The 23,823-nt window shown below is 43.3% G+C and overlaps 3 protein-coding genes across 3 annotated transcripts; 2 read left to right on the forward strand and 1 right to left on the reverse strand.

Moving 5' to 3' along the window:
- Positions 1 to 824: 824 nt before the first annotated feature.
- Positions 825 to 5,212, forward strand: c2h1orf50 (chromosome 2 C1orf50 homolog). The gene is made up of 5 exons (XM_039010310.1): positions 825 to 1,043; positions 1,639 to 1,754; positions 3,410 to 3,496; positions 3,614 to 3,745; positions 4,408 to 5,212. Exons 1-5 carry the CDS (start codon positions 995 to 997, stop codon positions 4,591 to 4,593), a joined length of 570 nt encoding a protein of 189 aa, XP_038866238.1. The 5' UTR covers positions 825 to 994; the 3' UTR covers positions 4,594 to 5,212.
- Positions 5,213 to 5,403: 191 nt separating this feature from the next.
- ap5b1 (adaptor related protein complex 5 subunit beta 1) lies at positions 5,404 to 9,025 on the reverse strand. The gene is made up of 4 exons (XM_039010298.1): positions 8,902 to 9,025; positions 8,557 to 8,712; positions 7,580 to 8,383; positions 5,404 to 7,423 (listed from the first exon to the last, which is right to left on the reverse strand). The coding sequence occupies exons 2-4, from the start codon at positions 8,692 to 8,694 to the stop codon at positions 5,471 to 5,473; spliced, it is 2,895 nt and encodes a 964-aa protein (XP_038866226.1). The 5' UTR covers positions 8,695 to 8,712; positions 8,902 to 9,025; the 3' UTR covers positions 5,404 to 5,470.
- An 874-nt stretch (positions 9,026 to 9,899) lies between these two features.
- Positions 9,900 to 21,938, forward strand: LOC120020944. Its single transcript, XM_038964594.1, has 3 exons — positions 9,900 to 9,947; positions 11,780 to 11,884; positions 19,858 to 21,938. Exons 1-3 carry the CDS (start codon positions 9,900 to 9,902, stop codon positions 20,581 to 20,583), a joined length of 879 nt encoding a protein of 292 aa, XP_038820522.1. The 3' UTR covers positions 20,584 to 21,938.
- Positions 21,939 to 23,823: the final 1,885 nt, after the last annotated feature.

The raw sequence follows: 23,823 nt of genomic DNA on the forward strand, positions 1-23,823 counted from the left end.
CTATGAAAAGCACGACAACTACTGTGATTATTATTATTTGACCATGCTGGTCATTTATGAACATTTGAACATCTTGGCCATGTTCTGTTATAATCTCCACCCGGCACAGCCAGAAGAGGACTGGCCACCCCTCATAGCCTGGTTCCTCTCTAGGTTTCTTCCTAGGTTTTGGCCTTTCTAGGGAGTTTTTCCTAGCCACCGTGCTTCTACACGTGCATTGCTTGCTGTTTGGGGTTTTAGGCTGGGTTTTTGTACAGCAGTTTGAGATATCAGCTGATGTAAGAAGGGCTATATAAATACATTTGATTTGATACCACATGTGCATTGAAACCTAGGAGAAGAGCATGCACTCTGCAGTGATAAACTGCAAATATTTTTTTCCTGTCTGGGAACAGTTCACGTTTCCACATTCCCCACACCAGTCTCAGTCATGAGTCTTGACCACACTCATGTCAGGTCCTCATTCTGTGTTTTTATTGGTTGTTTACTTTGCAGGATTTCGGTCCCACACATGATATATTTCACTGAAATTTAATTTCGTAAGATCTTTCTCCACGTTCCTTCCAAAATAGCCTATGTATGTAACAATTTTGTTACACAAGTTACACCTTCCCCTGTGTTCTAAGCCCTACAATAAAAGTCTCCGTTTCACTCAATAATGACAATAAACATCCGCCAGCATGCAATTAATTATATCTAGCTTTTAATGTGATATTTAAATTATTATTATTATTATCATAATTGCTCAACAATTATACTGAAATAACGTTTTGCAATCATTTTCAGAATGGCAAATAAATGGCCTACTATTGTAGGTAGGTGGAGACGCAAGACCTTAAAACACCCCCCTGCTGGCCAGTCAAACTTTCACATAGCACTGGTTACAAAACGTTACAAAACTGGTTACAAAACGTATTACTGAGCTCAAGTTGCAACTGGTTATTTCTGAGAGCATTTTGCTATATTGTACACCAAATTAGCTACAGTAAAGAAAATGGACAGAACCGTTAGTCTCCCGAATCAACCAGACAAAACAACCACAGGTAAGACTTCCTGCAGTGTAGCATTGATAGTTGTTTTTAGTTGTTCTCAATCAATGTCCTGTATAGGGTGTGAATGGAATGTTAACTTAAGTATCATTTGATTCATTGCTGTAGTTTAGAACTCTTGAGTAGGCTTTTAGCTCGACTATTATTAGTTCTAACGTTACTCTAGCTGGTCACATTCAAAGGGAATTTCTAATTACCACTAACTTTTTTTTTTACATTACAGTTTCACATTTTACAATAGGATATTCCACCGTCATACACCTCATTCGGTGTCAGCAATTTTGCCTAGGTTTTAGCAGCTGGCTTTTGCTAAACGTGAACAGAAAGTGCTTGCTTGCAGGTCAGGAAGCAAGGCACAAGTCACTCAAAGCATGAGATGTGGAGCCGGTTATGTATTATAGTCAGTCTGGCTGCGATTATTTGGGGAGGGGAGGCCAGACATTTAAGACTACAGGCCTAGGTAAATGGGTGTTGCAATCAGTAAATCCATGTTGTCTAGACTAGCAGAAAACTTCACAAAAATGTCTAGCTTTGTCACCTTTCCTCAGTTTGTGTTATGCAAGTTTCAAGTGCCCCTGTGTGTTTGCAGTGCAGTTGGTGGAGAGCAGCAGCAACCCCAATGGGCTGGAACTAGTCAGCTCCTACCAGACCAACAGGGTGGGAGACCCCATGGACCTGGTTGCTCTGGCAACACAAGTACAGAGGGTAATTAAATGAATGGCATTGCAATGATCCTAATGGAATAATGATAAGGATGATCATAGTAAGCAGACTGTCATGTACAGTGGCTTGCGAAGGTATTCACTCCCCTTGGCATTTTTCCTATTTTGTTGCCTTAAAATAGATTTTTTGGGGGGGGGTCTCCCACCAGTTTGATTTACACAACATGCCTACCACTTTGAAGATGCAAAATATTTTTATTGTTTAGCAAACAATAAATAAGACAAACAGAACTTGAGCGTGCATCACTATTCACCCCCCCCCCCCCGAAAGTCAATACTTTGTAGAGCCACCTTTTGCAGTATTTACAGCTGCAAGTCTCTTGGGGTATGTCTCTAAGCTTGGCACATCTAGCCACTGAGATTTTTGCCCATTCTTTGACGAAAAACTGCTCCAACTCCAAGTTGGATGGGTTCCGCTGGTGTACAGCAATCTTTAAGTCATACCACGGATTCTCAATTGGATTGAGGTCTGGGCTTTAACTAGGCCATTCCAAGACATTTAAATGTTTCCCCTTAAACCACTCAAGTGCTGCTTTAGCAGTATGCTTAGGGTCATTGTCGTGCTGGAAGGTGAACCTCTGTCCCAGTCTCAAATCTTTGGAAGACTGAAACAGGTTTCCCTCAAGAATTTCTCTGTATTTAGCGCCATCCATTATTCCTTCAATTCTGACCAGTTTCCCAGTCCGTGCTGATGGAAAAACATCCCCACAGCATGATGCTGCCACCACCATGCTTCACTGTTGGTATGATCTTGGGTTTGAGCCAGACAGTGTTTTCCTTGATGGCCAAAAAGATCAAATTTAGTCTCATCTGACCAGAGTACCTTCCATATGTTTGGGGAGTCTCCCACATGCCCTTTGGCGAACACCAAACGTGTTTGCTTTTTTTTTCTTTAAGCAATTGCTTTTTTTTTTCTGGCCACTCTTCCGTAAAGCCCAGCTCTGTGGAGTGTACGGCTTAAAGTGGTCCTATGGAGAGATAGTCGAATCTCTGAGGTGGATCTTTGCAGCTCCTTCAGGGTTGTCTTTGGTCTCTTTGTTGCCTCTCTGATTAATGCCCTCCTTGCCTGGGCTGTGAGTTTTGGTGGACGGCCCTCTCTTGGCAGGTTTGTTGTGATGCCATGTTCTTTCCCTTTTTTAATAATGGATTTAAAGGTGCTCTGTGTGTTCGAAGTTTCAGAATAAAAAAAAAATAAAAAAAACTTTCTTCAAACTAATTATGTGACTTCTGAAGGTAATTGGTTGCACCAGATCTTATTTAGAGGCTTCATAGCAAAGGGGGTGAATACCTATGACTTAAAAAAATTAAAATAATTAACAAGTACATTTTTTCACTTCACCAATTTGGACTATTTTGTGTGTCCATTACATGAAATCCACATTAAAAAACAATTAAATTACAATTATTAAAATCCATTTAAATTACAGGTTGTAATGCAACAAAATACGAAAAACGCCAAGGTGGATGAATAGTTTTGCAAGGAACGGTACAAACCCCTAGTGTTGCCAGTACCATTCCCCTGCCAACTATTCTGAACCCTAACTTTGGTTTGACGTCGCCCCATAAAGAATGTATCATAATGATGAAGACATTCTGTTTGAGATTTACCTTGTTTGGTTACCTGTGTTTGGTTCCTAGGGAGATGACTTTGTCAGAGCCAACGCCTGCAACAGACTGACAGTGATTGCTGATCAAATTAGATACCTGCAGGAACAAGCCAGAAAGGTGATGGCTTATATTTGACTTTATGTAACCAATCTATGTAATTCATATAGGGAAAGAATTAAGTAGCATTAGTGATGCCAGTTGATTTGATCTGAATGTTTTTGTTCTCTGGTGTAGGTTTTAGAGGATGCCAAGAAGGATGCTGAGCTGCACCACGCTGCATGTAATGTAGTCAAGAAGCCAGGGAACATGTATTACCTGTACGAGCGGCCCTCCGGACAGAAATACTTCTCTATCCTCTCGCCTCAGGTAAGCACATCACACCTGGGCGGCTTTCAGCAGGGCACAATACTTTGGAGCGTTCAGATATTGCTCTACTCCTAAAGATCACGTCACATTTCCATCTGCAACACTTCTAAAATTCCAATCACCCGGGAAAGCCCCCAGCACATACAGCAGCTGAAAGACTGAGTAACTGTTACAGAATGTCTACCACCATGTGGTGCATAATGATATGAGTTGGGACATTTAGATGCTCAAAGTCTGCATGTGACCCTGAAGGGAGTTGATAATGTTCTCTTTAGCCGGTTAGAGGTGGTGCTGACTGACCACTCGGGTCTTTGTGTGCACGCGCATTGGCCACAGCATGGTTGTGTAAGCACAGTAGCACACACAGGATAACATTTAATGGATATAGGAAGATTAACATAGTCCGACTTTAATTTGAATATAGGAACGAAACGGCCCAATGGGTGTCTGCCAAACCATAACCCTTTTAGCAAAATATGGTGCTAATATTTACTCTACTGGTCATTCAATGACTGGTGTAGGTCCACTACAATTTCTACTATCTCTTCAGAAAAGCTTAGTGGCTGGAAGTACTTTTTTTATGCTGACCCACCACCACTACACTTCTTTTTGGCTTCTTTTATCAACTTGCGTAATGGATCTCACCCATCTCTCATTTGAAGGACTGGGGTACCGGCTGCCCTCACAAGCCTTGTGGTGCGTTCAAGCTTCAATACGACATGTCCTGGACCCCTATAGCTGACGTGGCGAAGAAGGATGCTGAAATCGCCATCATGGACAAAATCCTGAGCCAGCAGACAGCCCTGCCTCCTTGCTTAGAGCCCAACTTTGAGAACATCTCAAAGTAGAGCTGCAACCTGGAACAGGACTGTTTTAAAGGGGCCACATTGAGTGGCATTAAATGGTGTTAATGGACATACAGGGACAGATTTAATAGCTTGAGAAACATAAGATAACTTGGGGGAGGCAAAAATGTGTATTGTAACACAATTAATTTTGTTTTTATTCATCTGGCACACACTTTTAGGCAAGCTCAGTAAATCTGGTCCCAATAGTGTTTTAATGTGAAACTTTAGTCATACAGAACTGTTTTGTGTGGAATCCTTCATTGTGTCAAAGACAGTTGAGTACGGTCTTCAAACTGCCCAAATGGGAAATATCTCACGTATAATAGCATTAGGAACCAATTCAAGGTTCTAAATACTTTCCAGTTTTGCACCAAAGGTCTTTCAAGGAATGCATTTGATTTACTTCCTTAAATTAAAGCATATTCATTTTCACACAATGGATCATTCTTGTTCTGCTACATCACTCAAATGACATCTCTAATAATAGATGTGTCCATGTCTTAATTCTATTTTCATTGGGGAACAGGCAACCTGTCCTGTAATTGGGAGAGAATGCATTTTCTGTTTTTGGGACCTGCAAAATGATTGTACAGCTGTAATAAAATATTTAGGTATGGCATGTTTGTGTTAAGCATGAGGTTAACAAGCAGAAGTCAGTCACACATTGACTTTATTTAGAAGTTAAATTAAAATGATTTCAAAAATCCATGATTCAAATGATCAGTTTACTGAGTGCAGCTTAGAAACATATTGTCATAAGTAAATGCAACATTTCAAAAGCAAAGACAAAAGGAAGCACTGAAATCAGACAAGTGTTAAAAGGACATTATTTAATAAAAACAAGCCATCTCTTTTATGGAGCCCACCACTTTCAGAATCAGACATCACCATTGACTTGCTGTGTGCTGTGCATCTCTTTGGTAATGTCCTCTAGATAAGAGTTAATATAAGGCAGAAGCTTCCAGTTGTCTGTAGCAATATGAACCTGTACGGCATCCTCCTCTGTGATAACCTTCAGCAGCACATGAGACTGGGGTGGGAGGAAGAACAGCACTTTACACCTGCCTTTATCCAAGTCTGAGACCAGATATCTCTGAAAGTGCTTCTCCACCAGCTCACCCACAGCCAAATCCTCCAACTGATCACAGAACAGGCTAGTTGCAGCGTTGGTCAAATCCCCCTCAGACTGCCCTGAGCATATTTCACCCCAGATCCCCTCAAACACCCTCTGCTTCTTTTCCCTGGCCCACCCTAGGGGTGCGAGGAGGGGCAGAAACACCTCAGGGAAGGCCACATGTAGGTCTGCCAGCGGGGAGTGCCAGGAGAGGCCGTCCTCCGTGGTGAAGATAGCGCTAGCTCTCAGGGTGGTGTGGTACGGCTGCTTGGGCTTCAGCCTCAGCCTCACTGTAGGGGGCTTCCTGGTCCTGAACAGGCAAGGCACGCTGATGTCACTCACTTCCTCATAGTGGCCGTCCGTGAGGTCAAAGTGCAAGCGGATGCTGAAGAGCTTGTCGAAATGGGGGTCGTGAACTCCAATGTGTGTGAGGTGGTATTGGAGGGTGATTTCAGAGGCGAAGCTGGAACTCTGGAACTGGGCTCTGTAGTCCTCTATCCCTCCCTGTCCTGGGGAACTCTCAGTCTCACAGGCTGGTTCACTGTCTGGTTTATGCTCTGGTTTGCATTCATCTGGTTCATGTTTGTCCAGTTTGACCAGCCTCAGCAGCGGTCGCTCTGTCTGGTGCACGGTCAGACCGCTGGTCAGTTCCTCGGTCTCGCCCATGATGGCAGACAGCGAGCGCACTTTGGCCTGCCGCCCCCTTTCTGTTCCCCTCTGTGCCAACACCCCAGCCAGCTTCTCCTGGGAGAGAGTGGTGAGGAGGGTGTAGTACAAGCGGGCGTGGTCCTGGATGTCTGTTTCACCATAATGACAGGTGAGGTGCTGTAGGAGATCAGCCAGCGGTGTGAGAAGGGAGTCCAAGCTGGGGTGCAGGAGCAGGCGTCGACACACCCCCAGCACGCCGTTCCCCAGACGCCAGTCCCCGCTCACACACAGCGCGGATGAAGAGGAAGTGATGACGCACAGCAAAAAGTTGAGAGTGGCCCTCTGGAGGACTTCCCCTTCCTCTGCCACACGGGCCAGGATCCTGAGGTGCCAGCGGAGGTCTTGCAGGGTGAGCTGGGACAGCGGGGCCTCTGTGATGGTTCTTTGCAGGGCTCTTAGCAGTGCCACAGCCCAGCCTGACTCCTCCAGCCGGTCCTGGGTCCGGTCAGCCAGGTTGATGAGGTGAGGGGCCAGCCGAGTGCGTCTGAGGTACAGGTCACACAGCCTTTGAGACAGGTCCTCAGAGTAGCGCTCCACGTGGCAGAAGTGAAGGAGGAAGAGGAAGGAAGCCCTGAAGAAGGTCACCACCATCTCCCTACTGGCCTGGTTCTCCACGATATGGAGAAGGGAGGTCAGGTGATCATACAGGTAGGCCAGGCCTCTCCCCCCCTGTCCCTCCCTGTCTTCTTCTCCTTCCTCCAGGTAGACCAGAGAGAGTAGGTTCAGTCTAGCCAGCATACTGACACTATCATTGAACACAGTGGGCACTAGGGCCGCGGCTAGCCGAGGGGTCAAGAGCACGGGCAGGCTCTCATCGCCACTGCTGATTGGTCGGTTCTCTGGGAAGTGCAGGATGCAGTCCATGTAGAAGAGCTTCTCGGGCGTGCTCAGTAGGGGGTGTTGGGACAGGCCGACGAGACGCTTTAGAAGGAAGGCCTCATCCTCTGCGCTGAACAGGCTGTCTGTGAAAGCAGCCTTCATCAGCAGAGTGGTGTGCAGAAGACACACCTGCAACAACAAGAGAGATTAAACAATGCGGTCACAAGTCTTAAGATTTTACAGCTAGGCTTGATAAGGTTCTACCATAGCACAAGCATGGTTAGATCTGTGGATAATCTGCCATTTCTTCCATAACTCATCCTAGACAAGTAGACTGCTACTAACCTTGCATGTGCCCAATAGACGCAGCAGCTGTGCCCTGAATATTGTCGGGGAGACTGCAGGCACCATGGCAAGCACCTCCACCAGCCGTCGCAGCAGGGCAGCCTGGGATAGGGATGTGAGCAGGTAGGACTCCTCTAGGAGGGAGGAGAGTAGCGATCTCAGCTCTTTACAGTCTAGGCCCGTCTGCAGGGAAGGAACTTTTCCCATGGGGCCCAGAGTGAGGGGCGAGAAGAGGGCCAAGTCTGAGTGTGACTCAGAGTTTGGGTGTGCGGAGTCTGCACCCTCCCCCCACACAAACCCCTCGTTGCTCCCCAGTGCAGCCTTCAGGTCTCCAGCCCCAGCCCCTTTCTGCTGGGTGAGCAGATACACAGCATTCCTCAGTGCCAGGGCATGGAGCCCCGTGTAGGCCTGGTGAAGCCTGGAGTTTTCCTGTTGCCTCAGGCTACTCAGGAGCTCCAAGCGTTGGGATAGTAGGCCCGGGAGGCAAGCCTCCAGCTCCCTCAGGCAGTCGCAGGCTGTTGTCCTCAGGGGGTGTAATGCAGCCCCAGCCTGCGCGTCGTTGGTGTCCTGGGCCATCTGTAAGAGAAGGTCCAGGAAGTCTTGGGAGGCGCTGGTGTGTGAGCTAACACAGCAGGAGCAGAGGAGCACGGAGGTGAGGGCCAGGAGGAGGTGGCAGCGGAGCGGGAGGGATTTGGGGGAGCACTGGGCAAACACAGACATGAGCTCCAGGGCGGTCTCCTCTCCCACAGAGACAGAGGGGCACAGCAAAGTAGGGTGCTCAAGTAGCGGGGACAACAGTAGGACCTGAGGCAGGCGGAACAGAGGACATAATGCAGTTGTGGTTTAACGTTTAAACATTTTAATAATGAAAGTGCCTTCCTCCATAGCAAATGCTCTGGAACTTTCTGTGGATACATACATAGGAAGGGACTCGGGAGGCTTCAATACAATAATTGTGCCCTGAAAACGTAATGTACCTTGATGAGGTCACTGGCCCTGTCATCTCGCAGCTCGTGCAGGACCTCAGCGAGGAAGATGTCCGATGTCGTGATGCACAAGAACTGGGACGGGCTGCGCAAGAATGCGGAGATCCTCTCGGGCCAGTTCGCTGACATGGTTGAACCGAATATAGCCTACAGGTAAAAAAATGACTTACTTTTATTGCACAATGTCTCTGTTTAGGTAAGGTTGGTAGCCTACGACCAGAGGTACCACTACAACTTTGATTACGGTCTGCGAAATCAGGCAAAGTTTTTCTCGACCTGCAAAACAATGTGTTGTGATGTATTCAAAGCGGTTGTCATCCGTATTTCACAGCATACCTTTTTATGTGCAATCACACCACACCGACGGTTGTTATTATCACATAGCTAGCTTCTATACGTACTCATCTGCTTATGTTCACCTCACCGGCACTAACGACCATCACACTTTTAGAGATGTTTCACTTCCTTGTCTTAGTAGTCATGTGATCAAATATCACATGGCGCTAAGTGTGCTTCAAAATAAAGGTATCCATTGGCATGGCAGCGGCCCTTGAGCTAGGTAATTCGTTTTTAGCATGAACATTGAGGGCGTCATTCTAAAGTTAACTGGGTGGGGATTCCTATGGGTTGTGAGCGTTCCGCCAATGATAAGAGCATTGTCTTCTTCAAATTGGGTTTTCTAAGGTTTGTAAATGGCTTTAAGATATATATATATATATATATATATATATATATATATATATATATATATATATATATATATATATATATATACACACACACGTTTTATTTAACTAGGCAAGTCAGTTAAGGACACATTCTTATTTACAATGACGCCCTACCAAAAGGCAAACGGCCTCCTTTATAAATAAGCATCAACCAGTGGGTCTTGTGACGGGTATACATAGATTACTAGTTTACAGAGTGCAGTGATGTGTCCTATAAGGAGCATTGGTGGCCGAATGGTAAAGAACATCTAGCCGCTCGAGAGCACCCTTACCTGCCGAACTATAAATTACGTCTCCGTAATCTAGCATGGGTAGGATGGTCATCTGAATCAGGGTTAGTTTAGCAGCTGGGGTGAAAGAGCAGCAATTGCGATATATTTATTTATCCAACCTTTATTTAACTAGGCAAGTCAGTTAAGAACAAATTCTTATTTACAATGACGGCCTGGCAAAAGGCCTCCAGTGGGGACAGGGCCTGGGATTAATAAAATAAATACAATATAAATATAGGATGAGACAACAGAACACTACATAAGACAACATAGCAAGACAGCAACACATGACAACACAGCATGGTAGCAACACAACATGGCAGTAGCACAAAACATGATACAAACATCATTGGGCACAGCCAACAGCACAAAGGTCAAGAAGGTAGAGACAACAATACATCACACAAAGCAGCCACAACTGTCCGCAAGAGTGTCCATGATTGAGTCCTTGAATGGAGTGAGATTAAACTGTCCAGCTTGAGAGTTTGTTGCAGCTTGCTCCAGTTGCAGTTGCTAGCTGCAGTGAACTGAAAAGAGGAGCGACCCAGGGATGTGTGTGCTTTGGGGACCCCCAAAAGAATGTGACTGGCAGAACGGGTGTTGTACGTGGAGGACGAGGGCTGCAGTAGACATCCCAGACAGGGGGGAGTGAGGCCTAGGATAGAGGAAACCATGTCTAAATTAAACCTTAGCCTGCAGCTTTGATATGTGCTGAGAGAAAGACAGTGTACTGTCTAGCAATACTCCCAAGTACTTGTATGAGGTGACTACCTCAAGCTCTAAACCCTCAAGAGGTAGTAATCACACCTGTGGGGAGAGGGGCATTCTTCTTACCAAACCACAAGACCTTTGTTTGGAGGTGTTCAGAACAAGGTTAAGGGCAGAGAAAGCTTGTTGGACACTAAGAAAGCTTTGTTGTAAAGCGTTTTAAACACAAAACCCGGGGAGGGGCCGGCTGAGCATAAGACTATCATCTGCATATAAATGGATGAGAGAGCTTCCTATTGCCTTAGCTATGTTGTTGATGTAAATTGAGAAGAGCGTGAGGCCTAGGATCAAGTCTTGGCGTACGCCCTTGGTGACAGGCAGTGGCTGAGACAACAGATGTTCTGATTTGATACACTGCAATCTTTGAGAGAGTTAGTTAGCAAACCAGGCCAAAGACCCCTCAGAGACACCAAAACTCCTTAGCCGGCCCACAAGAATGGAATGGTCTACCGTATCAAAAGCTTTTGCCAAGTCAATAAAAATAGCAGCACAACATTGCTTAGAATCAATGGCAATGGTGATATCATTGAGGACCTTTAAGGTTGCAGTGACACATGCATAACCTGAGCGGAAACCAGATTGCATACCAGAGAGAATACTATAGACATCAAGAAAGCCAGTCAGTTGATTATTGACAAGTTTTTCCAACACTTTTGATAAACAGGGCAAAATAGAAATTGGCCTATAACAGTTAGGATCAGCTTGATCTCCCCTTTTAAATATAGGATGAACCGTGGCTGCCTTCCAAGCAATGGGAACCTCCCCAGACAGGAGAGACAGGTTAAAAAGGTCAGAGATAGACTTGGCGATGATAGGGGCATCAACCTTAAAGAAGAAAGGGTCTAAACCATCTGACCCAGATGTTTTTTTGGGGTTGTAGGAGTAAATGCTTAGACATATAAAAAAACATATCACACTATTGAGTAAGGAGGAGAAGGAGAAGGGAACACGTGAATGCATTTGCCATTCTGGTAAAATACAGGAAACCAAAGATTAGCAGATGGCCAAAGTCATACGTGCTGTAACGTGTATGTATGGAAAAAGCAGGACACCATTATGAAGATAAAATTGACAGGAACAGCCATAAGTGCTTAGGGTAAAGGTCATAAGTGCTTAGGGCAAGATAGACATATATTAAATTTAGGGGACAAGGGGGTCCTGCCCCCATTATAATCTAATCAAGAGCGGATACAGGCGTTATTGGGCGTAGACAAGCAGGAAGCCTGAAATGAAGGATAATGGTGGCAGATGACCATAGGAGAAGTAATTTAATTAATGTATGTAATGATCTCATGTGTGTGGATGGGTATAAATAGCGAACCAGTGCTCTGGGAAGGTGTGTGTTCCGCGGACATTCCAGATTGCAATACAATTGTAATAAAAACATTTATTTGAGTTCACAAAAGTTCTTGTAAGAGTTATATTTGAAGTGATTTTCCACGACAGAACTTGGCGAGCTTGCCAGGAGTGACAGGGACGGGGACGTTCTTGGCTGATGACGGGTTCTTTGGACAGTCTGACAAACAAGGGTGGCCGCCCAACTATAATAAGGTAAGCAAGTTCTTACAATAGTTGAAATGTTTGTGTAGATTGCTTCAGAGGTCCTGTCTCAGCGCGAGGAATGTCATGTAGGTCTCTCTCTCAAATTTCCTAAAAACGATAAAAACGAAAGAGCTTTTGAATTCAAATAAATGTGCATGCATGTGTGAATTTAGGTTTTGTATGAATGCGCATGTCTAGAGATTGAGTGAACTGGAACTGTGAACTTCGCTTGTGTTGGGTGTTTGGCTGGGGGGAGCGGGCATTTGTTCTGGTTGGACTGCTCGAGACGGGCTCATGTGTCTGGTTTGATTGGGGGAGTTGTTCCGTCTGATTCTGCTTGGCCGGGTTCGACCGTATCAGGATCTGTTTTGGGATGTGCGTAAACACACCTCAGTCAACCTGAGCGGGCGACTCGTGTCGAGTGTGTGTGATTCGGACTGCCCCTCTCGTTGGACCATTCATTTTGAGCAGCCTTGTGTGGGCTGATCAGCGCGACTGTTTGTACTCTCTAGTTGAGCGGCTGGGCTCAGGCGCAGGGCTACAACTGGCAGTTTATACGGTTAAAAGCATAAATCAGTAGATAAATAATAGGTAGAAAATCCTGTGATACCTCTTCAATAAAATTAGTAGAAGGAATGCTTGGACAGGTTACTTATGAATAACGGCTCTAAAGATAACAGAGAACTGAATAAATAAGTAATTAGGAATTCACGATACCGCTCTTTAAAAAAGGAACATTTTTAAGGAGGTCTGATTGGGTGGGATATTTACAGCAGAATAGTCTGTGGGTGAATATTTAGTAAATAAATACTTCATGGCTACCGCCCCAGAATGGGGGACTGAACGGATGAATATTTAGAAGGCAGAAAGAACGTTAGCCCGATTGTGCGGCGTTCAACTGCAAAAGTAGCTTATAAATATTAGGTTGTAGGAAAAACGTTTGCCCGATTGTGCGGCGTTCAACTGCAAAAGTAGTTAATAAGGTCAAAACATAAATCAGTAGTTAAATAAATATTTAATGGTTAACGCTCTGAAAGGAGGACTGTACGGATGAATATTTAGAACGTTTGCCCGATTGTGCGGCGTTCAAATGCAAAAGAAAATCCTGCGAATAAAAAACCGCTCTGTCTAGCTAACAGGGTTTTGTAATTCAGTAGGTCACGCCACAATACTACTCTAACAAAAGAAGAAAAGATCAGTATTGGGGGTTTGGGTAGGATATGAAGACAAGCTGATCCGATTAGACAGTAGTCTCTCGTCATATCGTAGAAATCCAATTAGCCTAGGCTTATGTTGAAGAAAGGGATTAAGTCAATAAAGACAGACTGCAAGTTGTTTTTAGGTGAAAACAAAGTGATTGAATGAACGAATGGAAAAATAAACGAATGTATGAAAATACTGTAAGAAAAATGAGTGTATCTGTGTAGACAGAACATAAGGAAAGACAGGTTGTGTGTGTGTGTGTAGGCAAACGTCCAGAAGAGGGAGCGCGCAGCCTTTCTGTGACAGAGTAGAAGGTTGAGGAAGGGTGCCTCTAACTACTTAGATAGAGGGAGCTGAATTAAGAAACGTTGAAGTAAAATAAGTTGTAAATCAAGGATAAAAACACAGATGTGACAAAGTAATAAGCGACCATAGTAGAATACTAAAAAAGGTGTCAAAACAAATAATAAATAAAAATACTTAAAAAGGCGTTAACCGAATATTATAAATACGGTTAGTACAGTGGGTAACAAAAGAGAAAACAGAATCGCCGATAAATTGAAAGTATACTATAAAGTTAAAAACGAATCTAGGTAGGTTAAGATAAATAGTGGAATCCAGGACATAAAGAATTCACGTACGGTGAAACAGGCCATAAATCACTCTGTGTCTACAGAAGTTACAGTCTAAAAATAGCCTGAAGAGCAGAGAGGGGTGCAAAATCGAGTGGCCAGAATATACAGGGGAGGCTTGACTCACTAATCAATTGAATATAGAATCAACCAATAAGGAACATGAAGTAGAGGTAAGAAAGTATAAACAATATAAATAAATAAAGGTAAAGATAAGGTATTAAAAAGAAATCATAAAAATTGATTAGAACTATAATAAAATGAATAGAACACCAGTAGAGATCTTAGGGGCAAGGCATCCCTTGAGTAAAAAAGAAATAATAAAAACTTCAATAAAATGGGAGAAACGCACAAGAAAACTAAGTACCAAATGGCCAGCGGTGGGAACATTGGATGTCTCTGTGTGTGAGGAAATGGAGACACTAATAAAGAACCACAAACCAAATGACAAGAAACAAAAAAGAAGAAATAAACGAGAAAGAGAGAATGAAATACTGAAAATGTTCAAAGAAGAAGGATCTGGTTTGTTGAAAAGCATGAAAACGGCAAGAGAAATGCTGAAGAAAGATGACAAAACAATGAAAAAGAAAAAAGAATGGATGCCTAACCCCCCACCTTATTTCAATGGACAATTTCCAATGATAAAGGGTCATTTGGATATACAAGGTGACATAGAAGTAACAGAAGGAGAAGAAAGTGAGGAGTCTGAAGCAGCATGTGCATCATCTTATTCAACAGAAAAGGACCAGAAAAAGACTACAAAAGAGTCTAGGATTGAGGGAGATGGCTTCAATTGTTATGGGGGTTTAAGAAAGGCTCTGGCAGCATTAGAAACAGCAAGAGTAGATAAGGAGTTATCGGAAGAAGAAGAGGAATATAGTGACAGACACTATAGGGACGGACTAGAAGAAGAGGGTCAATTACTTGGACAAAAAATAGATAAGGAATTGGAACTATTAAAGTCAAAACTAGAAGAAAGTAAGAGAAGACTAAAAAAACAAGAAAAAGCTCGGGCCCGCAGCACAAATAAGGACATAACTGATGATTTGTCTGAAGACTACCCCAGGGCTCGTAGAGAAGGGTCAAGAAAAGAATCTGGCTTTTATGGAAAACAATGTCCGATTCTGATAAAAGGCGATCAGGGACATTATACGCCATGGGCTACACAGGATTTAGAAGGTTTGGTTGTTCGTCTACCAGATTTACATGAGGGGGCAGGTAAATGGATCAGAACCTTTGAAGAACATACAGTGGGGAAATTGCTGGCGGTGGGGGACATAAGGGCACTACTGGCCAGGGTGACGAGTATGCATACTATGGGAGAGATCATGCAGGACGGTGGCATCGATGGTGCAGGTGGGGGAGTGATAAATGATGGATTACTGTTCGACAGATACAGACCAGCCATCTGGCGTGCTTTAAGAGAAACATATCCAACAAAAGTGGATCCCAAAGCACTAAGAGGTGAAGATATCGGAGCCACAGAAAACCCAGCTACCTACCTACATGGACAGTTGAAAAGGTGGAGGATGGAAACAGAGCAAGACCCTGAGGGCAATGAACTAATGACAACTATGTTCCGAAATTCAATAATAGAAGCCATGCCCCAGCCAGTAAAGAGCAGGCTGGAGGATGTGGTGGGACTCACATCAAAACCCTACAGGGAATTCTGTGACTACGTGGTCCATGCAGTAGAGAAACACAGAAAAGATGAACAGAGACAGATGGATCAAGGAAAAGACATTCAGAGAAAACTGATCCAGCTGCAGTTGGATGAACTAACCAACAAAGGGAAGAAGAAAGTCCAGGCTGTCGTCACTACCCCTGGGCCAAAGATGGGAACAATGGCTGCTGATTCCCCAGGAGAGCCACAGCTGTTCGGCCCTGGGCAGGCCCAAGTGTCAACTGCACCGCCAGTAGTAAATGTGTACACACAGCCCCCGATTTGGAATGGGGGGAAAAAACAACAGAAAACTGTACAATGTGATAAAGGCAAGGGATCTGTAGACTCTCGAGGGCCACCTGGCACCTGTTGGGGATGTAGGCAAACAGGACACAACAGGCGAGAGTGCCCTACACGCCCATGGCAGAATCGGACTGAGGGAAATAGAAATAGTAGATCGCCACCGACGAATAATGCCCCAAACTTCCAACAAAATCAGAATAGTTGGAATCAAAATAACGACTGGCGGGGCAACCCTAACCAACCTTCAGGTCCTGTGAACACATGGTCAGGGCCTAATCAACAAAACTAGGGATGCCCAGGGAATCCCAAAGGGGAGGGTCAGTTTCCAATAATAACAACAAGGGCTGATCAAGAACCTATACTGCAGGTTCAAATAGAAAACAGAGGTACACCCATGATGATAGATACTGGAGCTACTTACACATGTGTGAGTCCAAATTATGCCTCTCATCTCCCCATGTCTGGTAAATATGCCAAAACAATAGGATTCTCGGGAAATACGCAGTTAATTCCAATGACCGCTCCAGTTCGGCTAACGACTGATGGTAAATCAGTCACAATTCCAATTTTAGTGTCAGATCAAACACCAGTTAATCTATTAGGAAGAGACGCACTATGCAAGATGGGCCTACAAATTAAATGTTCTCCTGATGGAGTAATAATTGAAAAAACAGGATTACAATTACCGGTGATGGGTACAGAAGGAACAGCCAATGTATATTGGCTAGGAGGCATTGAAGCAGATGTAGATAGAACTGTCAGGAAATGGGGTAAATTCATCCAGGCCCAAATACCTAAAGCAGTTAGAGCTAAATCTGAGTATCATTGCACAATGCAATTTGACCCACATCAGGACCCATTGCTTGAACAACTTTGGGTTATGGGGGCATATGGAAGGAAAGCACCAATAATGTCTCAAATCATAGTTATTGGAAAGCAGGGAGCCGCAATGGATGTGATGGATGGAGACGGGTCTGAATTTGTGCAGAAATGGTTCAATGTCTCTGACTCTGTTCCTCACATTACATTACTGGTAAATCAGGGTTATACATCAAGATCTAGGATCGATGATGAAGGAAGTTGGGAAAAAGAAGTGGGATAAAACTGACAATCCACTAATCTTTCATTCAAAAGATAAATCATTCATCAAAATAGTTACCACTACTATGTTGATAGGTGATCCAAGGGAGGTAGAGGTTAGTGCAGGCCAGCAGGTAGTGTTAGGTGAAGGAATAGGATTAATCAGTGAACTTAGAGCAGAAATGGAGAAAACCATACCAACTGAGGTATGGTCGCAACACGATACAGACGTAGGACTAGTTAAATCTGCTAGTCCCGTTTCTGTCAAAATAAAGCCTAATGCCAAACTTCCATGGAAAACCCAGTATCCTATGAAGCCTGAGGCTGAAGAAGGAATAAGATTGACAATAGAAGGACTGCTCAAGGCAGGAGTATTGATAGAGATGCCCAGTGGTTGCAATACACCCTTGCTACCTGTTCTTAAAGCCGATGGTAAAAAATGGAGACTGGTCCATGACTTAAGAGCTGTTAACGATATAGTGCAGGATTGTCCTGCTGAAGTCCCAAACCCTCACACACTGCTGACTAATGTTCCCCCGGAGGCCAAATACTTCACGGTTATTGACCTATGTGGAGCGTTTTTTAGTATACCCCTGGCGGAGGAGTGCAGACATTTGTTTGCATTTAGATATAGGGGCAAAACTCTGTCTTATACTCGGACCCCACAGGGTTTTAAGGATAGTCCGCATTTTTTCAATCAGATATTGAGAGCAGACCTGGAGGAATTAATGTTAGATGGTACATTGATCCAATATGTGGATGACCTGTTGATCTGTGCTTCAACTTTGGAACAATGTCACTCTGACTCACTAAAAGTACTGCGGCGACTAGCTGAGGGGGGACACAAAGTCTCTAAAACAAAACTACAGTACTGTCAACCACAGGTTGAGTACTTAGGCAGAACAATAGCTCATGGAACTAAGGCAATAGCTCCTGGACAGCTAGAGGGTATTAGCAAAGCACCGTTACCACAAACAGTAGCCCAAATGATGACCTTTTTGGGAATGACAGGATTTAGTTCTGATTGGATAGAAGAGTATGTAGTTAAAACAGCTCCTCTGAGAGAAATAATGAAAGAAGCAGGACAGCTTAATCTAAGAGCAAGACTAGATTGGAACACTGATGCGTTGGTTGCATTTGAAACACTTAAAACAGAAATGCAAACCGCACCAGCTCTAGCCACCCCAGATTACACTAAACCATTCTTGTTATACGTCTCAAACAGGTGCAACAATTATGCAGCAGCTGTTCTTATGCAAGAAACTTGTAGTGGTAGGAAGAAACAACCTATTGCCTATTATAGCTCTAAATTAGATCCGGTAGCTCAGGGATACCCACCGTGTTATCAGGGATTAGCTGCATTGCATTATGCATATGACAAAGCATCAACTATAACCATGGGGTATCCGGTAATTATCAGCACCCATCATAAAATAGTGGAGTTGATAGAACAGGGTAAATTTGTGTTAACTAATGCAAGGACGATGGATTATATGAGCTTACTCACGTATCCAGACGTTCTCATTAAAAGATGTAGCACTGTGAATCCAGCAGAAAGGGTTCCATTTGATTTTGAAGGAGAAGCACATGATTGTGTAGCTGAGGCTTTAACTTTTACCAAACTACGTCCTGACTTAGAATCAATTCCATTAATAGATCAAGAGGGATATAATCTGGAAAATTACTTTGTAGATGGTTCTTGTTTTAAAGATTATATGGGTAATCATGCAGGGTTTGCAGTAGTTAAGCAAAAGGGGAAAGCTTTCACTGAGGAAATATTAGAGCATTGTCCTCAGCCTTGCTCTGCCCAGCTAGCTGAATTGCAGGCTCTGACTGCAGCATGTGGGCTGGGAAGAGGTAAAACAGTTAATATCTATACTGATTCTGCTTACGCACACGGCGTATGCCATTTGTTTGGTGCAGTCTGGAAACAGAGAGGATTTCAAAAGAGTGATGGAACTCCCATCCAACATCATGCACAAATTGTTAAATTAATGACAGCATTAATGTATCCTCGGAAACTAGCAATAATCAAGTGTCAAGCGCACAGAAAAGGCAATGATTTTGTAATTAGGGGCAATAATGCAGCAGATGAAGCTGCCAAGAAAGCATCCAAATGCATTGTCCCAATTCTCATTGCACCATTAATGGACATGGTTGCTATTGCACCTATTACATCTCCTACTGAGCTAATTCAAATTCAGGCTCGTGCTGGAATTACTGAACAAAATACCTGGCTACAGAGGGGGGCCTCTGTAGATAGACATGGGATATGGAGAACACATGATGGTGCCATATTAGCTACCACCACTCTACTGACGCTACTTATTAATGATGCACATGATCTAGATCATTGTGCAAGGGGGGAGGTGATAAGAAAAATCACAAAACAAGGTTTTTGGTCACCTTATCTACAGGCAACAGTAGATGAGATTTTGTCAAAATGTGAAATATGTGCAAAAAACAATATACGTAAAGGTATAGCTACGCCTATAGGTCACATACCGGTTCCAGAAGGCCCGTTTAGACATATTGTGATGGACTATGTAGACATGATAAAACCTATACGGGGTAAAAGGTACATGTTAGTTATCATAGACAGGTTCAGCAGATGGGTAGAAGCAGTACCATCGGTGGATCAAGGGTCAGGAACAGTGATAAAATTCTTATCAACAGAAGTAATTCCCAGATTCGGGATTCCGTCCGAAATTAGCTCAGACAATGGTTCAGCGTTTATACAAAAAGTTGTAAAAACAATAATACAGCAGCTAAGGATGAAACAAAGGCTGGGATGTGTTTATCATCCCCAATCGCAGGGGATGGTTGAGAGAGTTAACGGTTTTCTGAAAAACAAGATAACAAAGATTTGTAGATCTACAGGGCTTAATTGGGTGGATGCTTTACCGCTTGCACTAATGAGTTGCCGCATGGAAACTAACAGAAACACGCATCTATCGCCGCATGAAATGCTTACGGGTCGACCCATGCCTATACCAATGTTAGGAGGACTGTATAAAGGTCCCTCCTTGGATATATTGCAAAGTGAATTAAAATCGTATGTGATGTACCTAACCAAAATACACAAAGCTATATATTCACAGGAGAAAAAGACGGTGCCGGAGCCTGGACCTGAGGGACCTCTCCCAGTGATACCAGGGGATCTGGTCTACGTTCGAGTGTTTCGAAGGAAGTGGGATCAGCCGAGGAGAGAAGGACCCTACGAGGTGGCCGCAGCCACAAAAACAGCAGTCCAGGTGAAAGGAAGCAAGACGTGGTACCATCTAAACCACTGCACACGAGTCCCAACAGAGAAAAGGATACAACCACATAGAGATGAGAACACAGAGGATGCTGATACACCAGGCGGGAGCCCGGAGGGAGCAGGAGCAGAGGAAACGATCGAAACGCCAGGGAGGAGTCAAGAAAATGGCAGACCAGATACAAGCCAAGATACGACGAGTGCATCAACTAAAGCTCTCAGAAGAAGTACCAGGGGAAAAAAGTCTGAACAGGAAAGGGAAAAACAACCAAAGCTTCCTCAGGTATGGTCAGAAAGCCCAGAAATGGGGGGGAGTAACATGCCTGTTGCTCCTGATGACATACCTGCTGTGGCAGACCTCTTTGACAGAAGCCCTCCACAGTGGGATCCCGAAGTACCACTTGCAGAATGGGAACATCTCTTCCCTGAAATTGATACCCTTCCAGATGAAAGCCCAGTCCGGCCTGAGGAGGGAGCCTCAGGGGAAGAAAGAGGAAGAGAAGCCTCACGAGAAAGGGAAGGGGATTTCCCCACAATTGACTTGTCAACTCTTGAAGGGTCCCCCTAACAAACAATTGAAGTTAGAATGGCAGAAAAAAGACATTGACATAGCAAAAGTAATAATGAATACTAGTACAAAAATAACAGACTCACACATGATCAAGAAGTATGGTGGAAGCAGGAAAAGAAGAGAGGAATCAGCCGAACAATTAAAAAGGACTGACCAGGTTAGAATCTCTGTTCCACCTCAACTCATAACTGAAATAGGAGAGCAGAAGACAATCTCAATCAAAAGGATCAAGCCTCTACCTGAGATTGCATTCTGTGGATGGACACATCACCAAACAAAGGGAGAAGTCATTTGGGACCCAAAAGGATGTGACCTGACAGTAACCAAAGAAGCAGACGAGTGGGTGCTCACCATGAATCAGATTGAACCAGTTGAAGGTGAAGAATTAATAGTTGAAATAACAAGAACCAGATGGACCGAAGGGAGTAGCACCACAGTCATTAGAATTGGTCCTACGCCAATACCTAAACAGGAAGAGCCGGTGATAACTAAAACGACAACAACAGTGGAAACTGCTGCAAGGATTACAGCAGTTACTACCAAGGTATCATCCATTGCCATTAACAAACAGTCCAATGTACCCACAAAGAAACCTGAGGCATCAGAACCAGAAGGGTTTTTTACTGACATTTGGAACTTTCTAAAAAACACTAACAATCGGCCTCGAGAAAAGGACAATGTGAATTCAACTGATGCTTTAACTTCAGAACTATACAAGGACAAATCATTGAAGAAATTAGTAGGAAATGAATGGTATGAATGGGCTCAATATACAGCAATGAAATTAAAATTGACAAATTGCTTACTATGTGCACCCTCTCCGCTGACAGAATTAGTGGTGGTACCAAGTCCTTATGATTACAAGGATTGTGCTGATTTTAATAAGAACTTTTGTCATTTGAGTAGACCAGAAAGGCCTTATTGCCCAGCTGAATGTTTGTCATATTTGGGTAATCCATATTATCATCAGTATTACAATCAAACTGGTTGGGGTAAGTGGTGTAAAGAATTGGATATAAGAATGGAAGTACAGAAGCTAGAGGTCCCACATAAATATCGGATAGATTATCAACAAACATATGAATGTTTTAACAGCACAAAAGGACAGAATGGGATAGGGAAGTTTAAAGGTAAGTGTGAGATCACATGGCACTTAACTACGGATACCACATGGAATGCAGACACTCCAAGAAGGGCTACTTATCAAGCAGCTGGAAGTTGGGTGGGAAAAGTAGTCATTCATGATAGTTGTCAAAATCAAACTCTAGCACTACCCTTAATTGCACCGTATGAAGAACAGACCAAGGTAGTTGCAGATTTCTTCTGGATATGTGGGGGGAATAGATTAAGGGCAACATTGCCAAAGGGATGGACAGGCCTCTGTGCAAGAGTTAGGTTGATTCAACAGATAACTATCACTGAATGGGATCCTAGTGATGCTAGGCAACTAAATACTAAAAATAGAGTAAAAAGAGAATATAAGTCTGACCCCAAGGTCTATTTGGATGCAATAGGTCAACCTAGAGGTGTTCCTAATGAGTACAAAGCAAGAGATGAGATTAAATCAGGATTTGAATCAATCTTTTTGTGGATAACACCAAATAAGAATTTAGAGTGGATTAATTATATTTACTATAACCAACAGAGATTCATTAATTATACTGACTCGGCTCTAACAGCATTAGGGGAACAGGTACAGGCTACCAGTAAAATGACTTGGCAAAACAGACAGGCTCTCAATTGGCTATTAGCAGAGAAAGGTGGAGTTTGTGTTATGTTTGGAGATGATTGTTGCACTTTTATTCCCAATAACACTGCGCCTAATGGATCCTTCGCAATTGCTATGGCTAAACTTAAAGGTTTACGAGCAGAGGTTAAGGCAAATGCTGGGTTTGACTCTCATGTTTGGGATTGGTTGGATCTAGCATTAGGAAAGTGGGGAGCTATGTTTGCTAAAATGGCTATTATGCTGGGAGGAGGGTTATTGGCTCTGGGTATTGTATTTTGTTGTGTTTTACCCTTGGTAAAATCACTTGTGGTCCAGACAACAGTCAAACAGATGTCTGTAAGGAGTGCTGACCCTCCTGTGGTAATTAATCCTGTACCTGGAAGCCCAGGTCATTATACTAATAGATATGGAAAGCCATGTAATGCGGTTGGTGGACCTCTGGACTGCCCCTTTGGCAATCCAAACTGTCTTTATGGAGTGATGCCGGGAGGTGGTTATGCTTGCCATGATTTCAGTAAGGATGGTCTACCTGTATATGCTGTATTCCCAAATTCAGACGAATGTCTAATTGGTACATGTCCACAAAGAGTGTCATTTGCGCCGTAAGTGCAAGTGGTGCACAAAATTTAATGTGGAAGGCCATAACCATCACGGAGACCCCGTGTTTTGCGCAAAATGTCAAAGAGGTGATTGTAGAATCTGTCAGGATGAGGATTGTGCTCCTATGTAAGGATTTTAGTATATCTATTTTTGTTTAAGGCCTTGTGTTTTTGTATGTTTGGTTGAATTTTTAGATATGTATATCAATGAATATATATATGGTTTCTTTAATTAAAGCTAGTTATGCCTTCTAAAAACTAGGTTAATTTCAAAAACATGTTAGGTAACAGAGGGTATTCCGGTTACAAGTGTCTATGGACCATGTCCTTAATCTTCTAAACAAAGGTTGATATCATTGATATCACTTTATTAGAGAGGTGTCTGTGAGGGAGGATCATGTTGAAATGCTTAAATTTAGAATGATGTTGTGTCAATTTTCTTTTGTAACTGCATGTAGGTCTTTGATTTTTTTTTATTATGTTTTTATTATCATATTCATTGTATTATTTTCTTTATTCCACATAACTGAGATAACCTCAGGCAAGGCTACATACTACATGCTCATTGCTTCGTCAAAATATAATGGTTGATTATAAGTGTTTCTATACTAACTGGATCTTTTACTCCTATCTGTATTCACGTTTGGAGATGTTTGGTCCAGTTGACCTATATGCTTTATTCACAGTTAACCTGTATGCTTTATTTACATTTGATAATCTTTTTGCCCATCTTTGGTATTGGCTTTCACTCTTTATATGTCTCTTTAGTGTAGTTTTTGAGGCTAATTAGCCTCAAGAGGGAGGATTTGTAGGAGTAAATGCTTAGACATATAAAAAAACATATCACACTATTGAGTAAGGAGGAGAAGGAGAAGGGAACACGTGAATGCATTTGCCATTCTGGTAAAA

Source organism: Salvelinus namaycush, chromosome 2 (assembly GCF_016432855.1).
Source record: "Salvelinus namaycush isolate Seneca chromosome 2, SaNama_1.0, whole genome shotgun sequence".
NCBI lineage: Eukaryota > Metazoa > Chordata > Actinopteri > Salmoniformes > Salmonidae > Salvelinus > Salvelinus namaycush.